Source organism: Silurus meridionalis, chromosome 14 (assembly GCF_014805685.1).
Source record: "Silurus meridionalis isolate SWU-2019-XX chromosome 14, ASM1480568v1, whole genome shotgun sequence".
NCBI lineage: Eukaryota > Metazoa > Chordata > Actinopteri > Siluriformes > Siluridae > Silurus > Silurus meridionalis.
The window spans coordinates 12,090,009-12,101,852 of record NC_060897.1 but is presented as its reverse complement, the minus strand read 5'-3'; the positions used below and the strand labels follow the sequence as shown (position 1 = coordinate 12,101,852).

General features: G+C 35.2%; 1 protein-coding gene across 3 annotated transcripts; it reads left to right on the top strand.

The window, feature by feature from the left end:
* Positions 1-545: 545 nt before the first annotated feature.
* zgc:113333 (beta-N-acetylhexosaminidase) lies at positions 546-9,304 on the top strand. Of its 3 annotated transcripts, XM_046866969.1 has the most exons (15): positions 563-579; positions 715-787; positions 3,322-3,408; positions 3,641-3,839; positions 3,933-4,042; positions 4,678-4,765; positions 6,215-6,379; positions 6,469-6,652; positions 6,935-7,006; positions 7,125-7,329; positions 7,447-7,529; positions 7,619-7,694; positions 7,809-7,907; positions 8,096-8,182; positions 9,025-9,304. In XM_046866969.1, exons 2-15 carry the CDS (start codon positions 774-776, stop codon positions 9,179-9,181), a joined length of 1,626 nt encoding a protein of 541 aa, XP_046722925.1. In that variant the 5' UTR covers positions 563-579; positions 715-773; the 3' UTR covers positions 9,182-9,304. The 3 variants fall into 3 exon arrangements, with proteins under 3 accessions (XP_046722926.1, XP_046722925.1, XP_046722927.1); XM_046866970.1 differs by lacking the exon at positions 715-787 and having other exon boundaries at positions 546-579; XM_046866971.1 differs by lacking the exon at positions 3,322-3,408.
* Positions 9,305-11,844: the final 2,540 nt, after the last annotated feature.

Genomic DNA, 11,844 nt, shown 5'->3' with positions numbered 1-11,844 from the left:
GTAAAGAAGAACGTGACCTTGACAAGAAAGCACCACCACAAGTACAACTCACTTTACCCACTTTACTTTTTACTTTGCTGCACTTTATCACCTTGTCTCTTATGTTGTACACTTGACTCTGACTGATAAACTGATTTTCAACTCTAACTGATAGTGCTGCTCAGCACAGGCATACATTCCAGCAGTGCTGACTGCAGTTTTGTTTAATATTATCATGTATTTGCATACATGTACAGGTGCTGTTGTTTATATTGTTGTCTGTTTACTTTTATTTTTTTATACAGTATATCTGTGGAGAATGCCCACCTGTGATTATCGTAAAGTTGCACATTCCAAAATATTATATAACACTTAATATGATGATACTTTTAGTTAAAATATAATTTAATAAAATTAACAGCAAAGGTGTATAAAAGAATATATAGCTAGTTAACTGCAAAAAGATGTTCTGCCATTTTAACTCGCTTGGCCTGTTTGGTTTTTTTTTTTTACTTTCTTTTTTGTGCGTGCGCACAGACACGCACACATACACACCTACACACCAACACACCTAGATGACTTTTGCTCAGGTGAAATGTGGTGAGTACTGAACAAAGTTCAACGTTTTTTAAAGAAAAGTTTCTGGTATAATCACTCATGATACAGGAATAGCTCGGGCTTAAGGATGTCCCTAAAACCAATAGATATTACTCTGACTTTTTTCATGTGGATCAGAAAGACACAAAACAAGTAAAATCATTATTTGTTATACGATTCGATGGAAAAGGCTTTCAATGACATTCAAAAGGTAAGTTAACACTGGCATGTTACTACTAGGTACATTGCACACATGCTTAATTAAATCTTTTTTATATATATATATTTTTGTGTGTTTTATTTGTATATTAGGACAGATACTAGCATTGCACATCAAGTAATGTTTGCAAATGAAGCAAATGACATTTGTTTATATTATCACACAATTTTTATAGTCATCATAAAGAAAGAAGAAATACCAAAATAGTTCCAAAAAAGTTGGGGCACTGTGTAAAAAGTAAATAAAAAACAGAATGCAATGCTTTGCAAATCCTACATAACTATATTATATTCGCAATAGAAGATAGAAAATACACTAAATGTTTAAATTAATGAAATCATTTTAAGTAAAAATATAATTATTTAGAATTTAATGGCTGCAAAACGTTTGAAAAAAGTTGGGACAGGGCCATGTTTACCACTATGTAGCATCCCTCTTCTTTTAACAACAGTCTGTATATGTCCTGAAACTGAGGAGACCAGTTGCTGGAGTTTTAAGCAAAAAATGTTGTCAATACTGTGTCATTTTTGATGATTTGCACTTTTCATGATTTGTATGTTTTTTTTTTCTTCAAATGATGAAATTTTTGGCAGGCAGACCAGTTCAGCACTCATACTCTTCTACTGCAAAGCTATGCTTTTGTAACAGATGCAGTATGCGGTTTAGCATTGTCTTGCTGAAATGATCTGTTTGCCTTTCCTGACAAATGAATTGAAGCATATGTAAAACCTGTATATGCATTGTATAGAGCATTGTTCGTGCCTTTTCAGACGTGGAAATATATTATGGCACTAACTAAGGTTTGGTGCTCCTATTGGTTCTCAATCATCATAGGAGAAGACACACTGCTGGAAAAAGTCTGAAATATTCTGACACTGCCAGAATTTCATGGGCGGAAAATAATTATTGTAACAGCTATTAATCAGCTGTCGGTGAACATGTCAAAGGACAAGGCCCGGGAACGGATGTCTTCCTTCCGGGCATCCCGTAGGGGTTGGCTCTCCCTGCGTCACGGTCCAGATCTCCTCCTCCAAATCCCAGATGATGGGGCTGAGGATTAAATTGGGCGGAACGATGGGTTCGGGGCCATGAATCCAGGACAGGGCTTCTGCTTTGCCATTCTTGGAGCCGAGACGATATGTGATGGTGAAGTGGAAGTGTGTGAGAAATAGGGCCCATCTGGCTGGGGGTTTAGATGCTTAGCTTCCCGCAGGTATTGGAGGTTTTTGTGGTCCTTGATTATGTAAATGGGTCTGCCGGCTCTTCCAGTCAGTGACGCCATTCCTCGAGCAATAGCTTGATGGCCAGACGTTCCCGGTTCCCGTCGTAATTCTGTTCTGCGGGGGAGAGCTTCCTCGAGAAGAAGGCGCAGGGTCGGAGCCATGGAGGGTTCCCTGACTGGGCTGGGGGAGGAGGCATCCACTTCAGTAGAAGTTAGCAAAACCCAGAAAGCGCTGTTGCTCCTTGGTAGTTCCTGGACGGGGCCAGTCCGCAGTTTGACTGGGGAATGAAGTGTCCTAGCTCGCCACAATACAGGCAAGCCCCGCCCGCAAGGTGACACTCTCGTCTCGTTAACCATTGGATCTGACTTGCATGGGTTCGGGTTCTGGGGTGGAAGAGACGGTATGTTGCAGGGCCGGTTCGTCTCCGAGGAATGAGAATGAATTTAGCAGACAGGTGGATACAGAGCATAGGTAGTACAGAGATGATCTGTAGTGTAAACTGTAGATCAGACGATGAGAGAGTGGGAACGGAGCACTTTTAAAGGGGATTGTAGATTGGAGACAGGTGTGGGTGATTAATAGGAAGGAGCGGCTGAGCAAGTGTGCTGAGTGCACTAGGGGGGCGTGGTTGGTGGTTCTCTAACAGTAATGGAGTTCAGTGCAGACACGGTGCATTAGAAAAGTAAACTAAGTAACATTCAAAGGGTTTACAATAGCTTTATTATCTATAATAATTCAAACCATTCATGTAATTATATTGCATGCCTGAAATTAGATTCAGACGGTAGCATTTATTTCAGAGTGACATTTGAGAAGACAATGAAGTGTTAAAATTACAATTAAATATAAAAGACATTTGGGTTAGGGTGTCTTTGGATTCTGTTTAAATGCTGCCGGACCTTTAATAACAAAGGTACAAAAGTGTGTGTGTGGGTGTGTGTGGGTATGTGTGTGCGGTCATACAAGTTCACTATTTGACCTTGCCAAGTTATGTTTTTAGATTAAGCGTCATACAGACTGATATTTCAGTATGCAAGCCTACTGAAACACATTGAATCTGTTTATGTAAAAACTAAGGGACACTTAGGACAGTATATATATTCAGCTTGTATTTCTCTTATGCTATAATTTATTCATGATGATGTGAAGTAATTGTAAATTATATATAAAGTCATAATTATTTATCAGTTACTGTATGCATAAAACAAAGAGCTTTTGTTCTACAGTCATTGTGTGTTGAGTGGAGGGGCAATTCAACTCACTACTGCCTGTGTGTGTGGAATGTATTTTTTGTACAAACAGTATATTAACTATGTCGAATAAGAGGATTTTAATGCTGCTGGCCATCTGCTTGGTTGTGTTTGCTGCAGCAAAGCTTTTTTTCAACAGGTAAGTATATTATATGAAGTTATGATTAAGCTAAACATAATAGCATATATTCATCCTTTACTAGTTTACTAGTGTTATACAAAGCTTAAAATATTACAGAAACTATTTCTTGGCAGTTGATTTTTTTTAACTTGTTTGAACTCTGTTTAAATTCTAGGCATTGTTTCTCAAACTGCACTTGTACAAACATGAACATTTGCACTTTTAAGCACATTTGCTATTTTGTTTACAGCCAGAGCGCAAGCAAAATGACGCATACCATGATCTCAGGTCGTATATGGCATTTATCTGGACTCAACAACTTGGACGTTAATTCGAAACTCAAAGTAAAAAGTATATTAAATGCCCCTGTGGAAAGACTCACAGAACCTCTCCGTGTAGTACACCTAGATCTTAAGGGCGCTGCACCAAAAGTTAGTTATTTTCAGCAGGTGAGGGAGCATTTGTGAAACATTTGTTGAAAAAAATTTTTTGTACTTACTATGACTTTAGTTGCATTGTCTGGTTTTGTGGGCCTTTTGCAGATTTTTCCACTGATCTCCAATCTTGGTGCTAATGGAATTTTGTTGGAGTATGATGATATGTTTCCCTATGAAGGGGACCTAGAAGTTCTCAGGTCACCTTTTGCCTACAAGTGAGCATGCTTTTCTCCACTATCTAAGATACTAAATATAATTTTTATTAGCTCATACTGTATGATAATTAGGAAAGTATCATTCAGCTCAGTAGCATGGTCAAGATATAATTGTTAGTATAAGATGAAGAAAAAATATACTAAATTCAAATCACTGTGTTTAGTGAAACATTGACCAGTTTTTAATGTTTAATTATTTTTCTTTGTATACTTTTTTGTATCTCTTTATTTTAATTACTACATTAAAATATTATTTGACATTGAATAACATTTTGCACAGAAGTTGCACTGTAATATTATTTATATACTCATATAATCAGATGTGCTGTGTATGCTGTGTTTAGCTTTCAGAAATAAGCATTTGACACTGGAAAATATTTGAGGAGGGGTTTAAACACAAAATTCACCCCTCTATAGATGACACTGATGCTTTTTCATTTGCCATTTTAACATTACAATTTTCTTTTCACGATGAACACAGGCATTCAAACTACTGTAGAGTCTTATTGTAATATTATCTGTTTATTTATATACTGCTTTTTATTATAATTATCTCATTTGTGTTTGGTCTGATACTTTCTAAGTGAATTTCATTTTATGAAAAACGTTATTCTGATTTTAATTATCTGAAACAGTGTGGAAGAACTTAATGAAATTAAGTGGCTGGCTGGCCTGTACAATCTCGAGCTGATACCCCTGGTGCAGGTGTTTGGAAATCTAGAGGTAAATTAAGATGCAGCTATGATAGCTTTTACCAATGCAAACATTTTACAAATGTATTTATTGAAAAATGTGTATTAGGATCAACAAAAAAATCACAGGAATGAGTCAACACTTTTTGATTTTTGTAAGGACAAGTGTCAAAGAAATGTCATATTTGTTTAGCATAGTTAAACCAGGACCAGCGCTAGCTATAGGCAGAGCAGGCAATTGCTGAAAAGGTTTTAAGACTTAAGACTTTAAATTCATGTATTTATGGTGACTGGACAATGAAATTGCATCAATACCTAACTTTCAAAATACTAACTTTTACTTCTTCTTCTTCTTCTTCTTCTTCTTCTTCTTCTTCTTCTTCTTCTTCTTCATTTCTTTCATTTCTCTCCCATTAGGGGTCGCCACAGTGGATCATCCGTCTCCATAACCCCCTGTCCTCTACATCTGTCTCTTTCAAACTAACTACCGGCATGTTTTCCTTCACCACATCCATAAACCTCCTCCTTGGCCTTCCTCTTTTCTTTCTTCCTGGTGGTTCCATCTTCAGCATTCTCCCACCGATATACCCCATGTCCCTCCTCTGTACATGTCCAAACCATCTTAATCTCACCTCCCTCACCTTCAAAACGACCTACATGCGCTGTCCCTCTAATAAACTCATTTCTAATCCTGTCCATCCTCATCACTCCCAATGAAAACCTTAACTTCTTCAGCTCTGCTACCTCCAGCTCCACCTCCTGTCTTTTACTCCGTGCCACTGTCTCTAAACCATACAACATCACAGGTCTCACCACAGTCCTATAAACTTTCTCTTTCACTCTTGCAGATACTCTTCTATCACTAATCACTCCTGCCACTCTTCTCCACCCACTCCACCCTGCCTGCACACTTTTCTTCACTTCTCTAACACACTCTCTATTACTTTGCACAGTTGACCACTGGTACTTAAACTCATACTTCCAAAATACTAATGAAAAAAGTAAAAGTTTGTAAATAAAAGTCACAGCTAGGTGGCAATGGCACATTTAAGTAAATATTATATTATAAAAGTACTAGTACTAGTTTTGTATAAATGAAAAGTTAGAAATTATATTTGTTTTAGGTGCTTTTTATTTATTGTAAACAGTAGATTAAAGGAGGACCTATGGCCTCCAAATGTCTAGATCTGGCCCTAAGTTAAACAGATTGCTTGCTCACATGTATACATTTATAGAATACATTCAGTGCTAAAACTTAAATTACCTAATGGTTTACATAAAAACATCATGGTCTGGAACCTGCAAAAATAATTACAGGTGTAGATGTGATTAGTCAGAATTTCCATTATTTGTTATTTTAGGTCTCCTGAGATTTTCTTTTACCAAAAAACAACCAATACAGTCATAGCAAATGTTTTAACTCCAATTGATCAAAAGAAAGTAAAATTACAAAAATAATTCTGCTTCTTTTCCTGTGCAGTTTGTGCTGAAACATGAACAGTTCTTTGACCTTAGAGACGTGGGCAGCTTTCAAAACAGCCTGAACATTCTGGCTCGTGGTAGCTTGAAACTGATTAAGGAAATGCTAACTCAGGTCCTGAAGAGGCACCCACAGACACGATGGTTTCATATTGGAGCACATGAGGTTGGACCTATTTTAGTAACTTTTGTAAAATCTGAATATTAAATAAATGATGAATGTAAGATTAAACATTATTGGCATAAAACGTTCAGATTTTGGACCATGGTGAGAGTAAGGACTCAAACAACTGGTTGAAGCAAAATAGTCAAGGCACAAGGCTACTCCTCATCAGCTACATGACAAAGGTGTGTCAATTCCTGGTTGAACTGAAACCTGGAATAAAGCCTATATTTTGGGAAGATATGCTCAGGAATATCAGTCTCAACTTAATCGAAGGTATGAGAAGGTTACAACATAAAACACAGTTAATTAAATAAATCAATTTAGAGGAATCTGCAAACAGAATGTGTGAATACTCTTTTTTGGATTTAATGTGTGGTAATTGTATTTTCGGTTTAACGGCAGTTGGAACAAAAAAAAGAATTAAAACATGATGGATATACATGAACAATTTACTGCTATTTCCTCTTTTTTATGTATCTTTATTAACATATAACATTCTTATTTATTAAGTCATCTCTTATTTTTTAATTAGTAAAATATATTTTTTTCCCCAAGAATTTGATCTTTCAAGCATCGCATCCCCTATGATATGGAAATATGACTCAAACATTGATGTGTACCAAATGGGTAAGCGCTAAATACAAGTACATTTAAATGTATAAAAATCGTAGTTTTTTCTTAAAATAAATAAATAAATAAAAAGCTAAGTTCAATGACAAGAAACCTTTTTTTTTTTTTTTTTAAGTAAACCTGCTACATAACTACCAACAGGCAGGATTTCATACTGTTTGGTTTGCAAGTGCATTTAAAGGCACATCAGGCATTAGCCAAAGATGGACACCAATTAATTACCACTTGGAGAATCACCTCGCCTGGCTTAAAGTCATAGCGTCCATATCTAAGCACTCCATTATACAATTCGGTGGGATTGTTTTAACAGGCTGGCAAAGGTTTGTATACTTGTTTGATTGCTTAACTTAACAATAGGTTCTGGCCAATATTTATAGTTTAAGGTTGACTGCTTAACAGATACAAGTGACTAAACCCATTCTTTGGAAATGTTTTAGATACGAGCATCAGACAGTGCTATGTGAACTGTTTCCTGTGGCCATTCCTTCTCTGGCAATCTGTCTAGCAGCTCTAAAATATGGTGAGTGCTAAGAAGCAAAGTAAGTCATTAAGTGAAAGAATGGAATATTACCTGTAAACAATACTTTTCCCATACTATATATGTTTCAGGTTCAATTAATCATACAGCTGAAATCCAGCTACAGAGACTTTTGGGTTGCAATGTTACCCTTAAAAATAATATGTGGTATGACATTGTTCTCTTTTCTGACTGTATATGAACATGTGGTAGAAATTATATCATAAACAAGACATAATGCTAATTGCATCTGCCTGTGATATGACTTTTCATGTCCTCCAGTTTAAATACAGGGACATTTGCAGGCTCTGAAATTTATTACATGGTGCATAAAATCCACAGTGAACTTGAGAATTCCATCATAAAAATTACCAAAGACTAGTAAGTAACACTTTAACACATTAACACTTTAAATCTTGTTTCATTATACAACTCAAAATCTTTTAGTAAATTAGTAATTATGGTTATATGCATTATAACCCAATGTTTTTTATGCTGTTTGTACAAAATAAAACCTTCCATTATTCCATCATTGTGTGTTTCTAAAAAATGTATAATTTTGTGTGCAGTCATCTAAAAGGACCATTCAGTCCAGAACAGAGAAAAAACAACTCCTATCCATTGAATATTAAATATTTTAAGAAAGAACTCACCAGGTAGGTTTTTATAACTTCACAGTCTTTAATACTAGCTGAATATTTTGGCTCTGTACTTTTAAGTGAGTACATTTACATTACATTTACATTTGCGGCATTTGGCAGACGCCCTTATCCAGAGCGACTTACAACTGAGCAGGGAAGGGTTTTAGGGCTTTGCTCAAGGGCCCAGCAGTGGCAGCTTGGTGGTGGTGGGATTTGAACCTGTGATCTTCTGATCCAAAGCCCAATGCCTTAACCACTGAACTACTGCCTCCTAAAGAGCAACATGATTATATGGATACATTTTGTACAAATACTCTCTGCTGATAATTCATATCATTTGTCTGATTTGTCCAATATGAGTCCAGAATTAAAAGCTGCAAAATCTGAGACTTATTGTCTAGTTTAAAGCCTTTGAGTCTTAGATGAGTGTATGTGATAGACGTGTGATAGAATTAGGTCAGAGAGAGAGAGAGAGAGAGAGAGAGAGAGAGACAGACAGTGTTGCTTTTTTTGTTCCATTCCATTTATTCCACATTCCATATTCAGTTCTTTACATAAATGGAATCATTATAGAATTATGGATATTTCTATTTTAGTGAAAAATACTTGTATTTTAGTGGAAAACAGAAAAGAAGCTAAACAGCAATTAACATAGATTGAACCATAAGATTTGTAGAATAGATAGTATTGCAATGCAATTTTATTTACTGCAAGAAAAGCATGGGTATAGTCAATGTTGATTTGTTCATAATAAGCTTTGAATTACAGTGTTGATTTCAAGTCCAGTGTTCAAATAATGCGAGAGTTTTATTTAGAATATTTACCCTGGTCATTTCTCTTCTGTCTCCTCTTGTTAGATTGGTGAAAGAGTGGGATCACTTTATGAAGAATTTCAAGATGGAGATGATTGCTATCTACTTCCCAGACACTGTAGAGAAGTGGATGAAAGAGAATGTTAACCAATATATGAATGAACTCCATAGTTTGGCCAAAGTTGTAGAAAGCATTTCTTGACTTAAAAGATAAACGATGCATTATAAAAGCTGTATGATTCATAAATTTTTGTGTATAAATGGATGTTTAAATTCATCTTGCCTGCTTAGGAGTCTAATAAAGGGCATTTTCCTTTTGCCAAAACTCCACATTGAGTTGATGTTACCAGAAAAATTATAGGGGAGTTATTGATATACAGACAAGAGTTAAAATTCTGTGTGTGTGTGTGTGTGTGTGTGTGTGTGTGTGTGTGTGTGTGTGTGTGTCTAAAAAGAGAGTTTTCAAGGTATAAAACAAGTATTCAAAGTATACAATAATGCTGTAAATAAAATAGTTGCTGATAAACACTTTAAATGTTTATTATTTAAATTATATTTATTATACCTGCTATTATGGTTTATAAACCTGCCTTGTCCATTATGCACTTATAAGTCTCCAGTTTTGACCAGTTTTTTTCCATGTTATCCTGTTGTATTTAAATGACAGGGTAGAAAAAAGTCGCCACCATTAGTAATTAAGTACGAACGCTGGCTAATAATAATAATTTAGCAGTCTCAACTCAGCGGCTGTGATATTCAGTTACATTTTCTTTCTACCCTGTTTACAATTTCAGAAGTCACTGTCTTTCAGAAAAGTTACAATTCTATTGTGTCAAAATAGAGGCACACAAAAAAAGAATAGAAGCCTGGCTTGTCTTTGCCTTTTTGTTGTTATTAACACCACACATCAAGGAGATCTATTGCATCATGCACCATGGACTTGTGAACCAGCAATGTTACCTAATTTGCCATGCCACCCAACTTGACAAGACTTTATCACAAATTTTTATATGTACATTCAGCAACAGGCACCTTTAAATACACACACACACACACACACACACACACACACACACACACACACACACACATATATATATATATATATATATATATATATATATATATATATATATATATATATATATATATATATAGTGATAATTATATTATTATATTATATTAATATTATTAAAGATGATCTTCATATTCGACCAGCTAGTCCTGTACTTTATTAGCAGCTCGCTTCTCAGACCAAGCTGGATTTTCACCAACAACTTATAAATAAGAATGATTTTGTTTTACTAAAAAACCTTCACGGCTTCTCCATTTGTTTAAAGAAAGAGCTTAATCTTTGTGTGTCTTGAAACTCCTGAAATATTAAATTACAAGACAATATTTTGATCAGTTTTACTTCTGTGATTATAGTGATGAAAACAACTTCAACTATACCTCTATGTAGCTGACATTTTAACAATACAGTCCATGGTATGTTTTTCCTAAACATATATGATTATTATAGTTGTAAAATACTTAAATGTATTTTATTTGATCTACACTTTAATTTGGTAGTCTAGTAGAATTGTGATTTCTACCTTTTAACATTTTGTGCTATTGAGTGTTTCCAACATGCATGAAATATATTTTATGGTATGCAGATCAAATCAGTATATTCAAATAAGTAATTAATACACTATAAAAGTAAGAAGTAATTAATACACTATATTGCCAAAAGTTTACAGACACCTGATCATAAGTATGGTATGTGCTTTTTGAGCATTGCATACCACATTGAGCCCCTGATTGCTCTTATAATTCCATTCACTCTTCTGGGAAGATGCTCCACTAGATTTGAGTGTGCTTGTGGAGGGTTGTGTTTATCAGCCACAAGGGTGTTAGTAAAGTCAGGTACTGATGTAGGTGAGGAGGCCTGGGGTGCAGTCAGAGCTCCAATTCATCCCAAAGGTATTCACTAGAGATGAGATCAAAGAACTATAGCAGTCCATTCAAGATCTTCCTCTCCAAACTCTTTAAACCAATTCTTAATGGAGCTTGCTTTGTGCACAGGGGCATTGACATGCTGGAACAGGTTTGGGTTTCCAAGTTGAAGTGAACACAAAATTTAATTATACCGCATCCAAAGACATGCTACATAATTGTGTGCCCCCAGCTTTGTTGTAATAGTTTGGAGAAGAACCACATATGGCAGTCCTAATACTTTTGTTTATATACTTTATCTTGTTCTTAAGGGGTGATATGTCAAGAGTAATTAATGTGGCAAAAGAACAGAGCCATGATTTGAAGTGCTTCATGGATAGAGGGTCATGAAGCGGCCATTAGTTAATCTGATTCGGGTATTTTATTTAATTGGATATAACCTGGGCATTTTAAGGTTAATGGTGGTTAATAAGGGGATGATTAGAAAATAAAAAAGATGGGCATTACATAGATAGCAGAAAAGGGTATATCGAGACTGTGTTGAGTTTTTGGGTGCTTTCATGGAACTGCCTGGCTTTATTCCTGCTGAATAAAGTTTTTCTTTTTGACACCACAACATTGAATCCTGAAATTAATTTGTCTCTTTTACTATCATTTCAACTTTGTCACTATTGATAATAATAAGCCATGCCAGTGGAACGACCATTTGCTTGGTTCAAAGAAAAAAATGTGTATAGAGGATACATTCCATTAATGCTATTCCTAGCAGCACTATTAAATTAAGGGCTTTTAATAATTTTATAAATTTTATAAATAAATAAACAATTCATAATCATAAGTCAAGTCACAATTCTATGGGTTGAAAACAGAGTCATAAAGAAAAGAAAAGAAAAGAAAAGAAAAGAAAAAAAAGAAAAGAAAAGAAAA

Coding starts and splice junctions, on each gene's coding strand:
- zgc:113333 (XM_046866969.1), top strand. Junction 7,330..7,446: donor GTTTTAACAGGCTGGCAAAG/GTTTGTATACTT, acceptor GAAATGTTTTAG/ATACGAGCATCAGACAGTGC. Junction 7,908..8,095: donor ATAAAAATTACCAAAGACTA/GTAAGTAACACT, acceptor TTTTGTGTGCAG/TCATCTAAAAGGACCATTCA.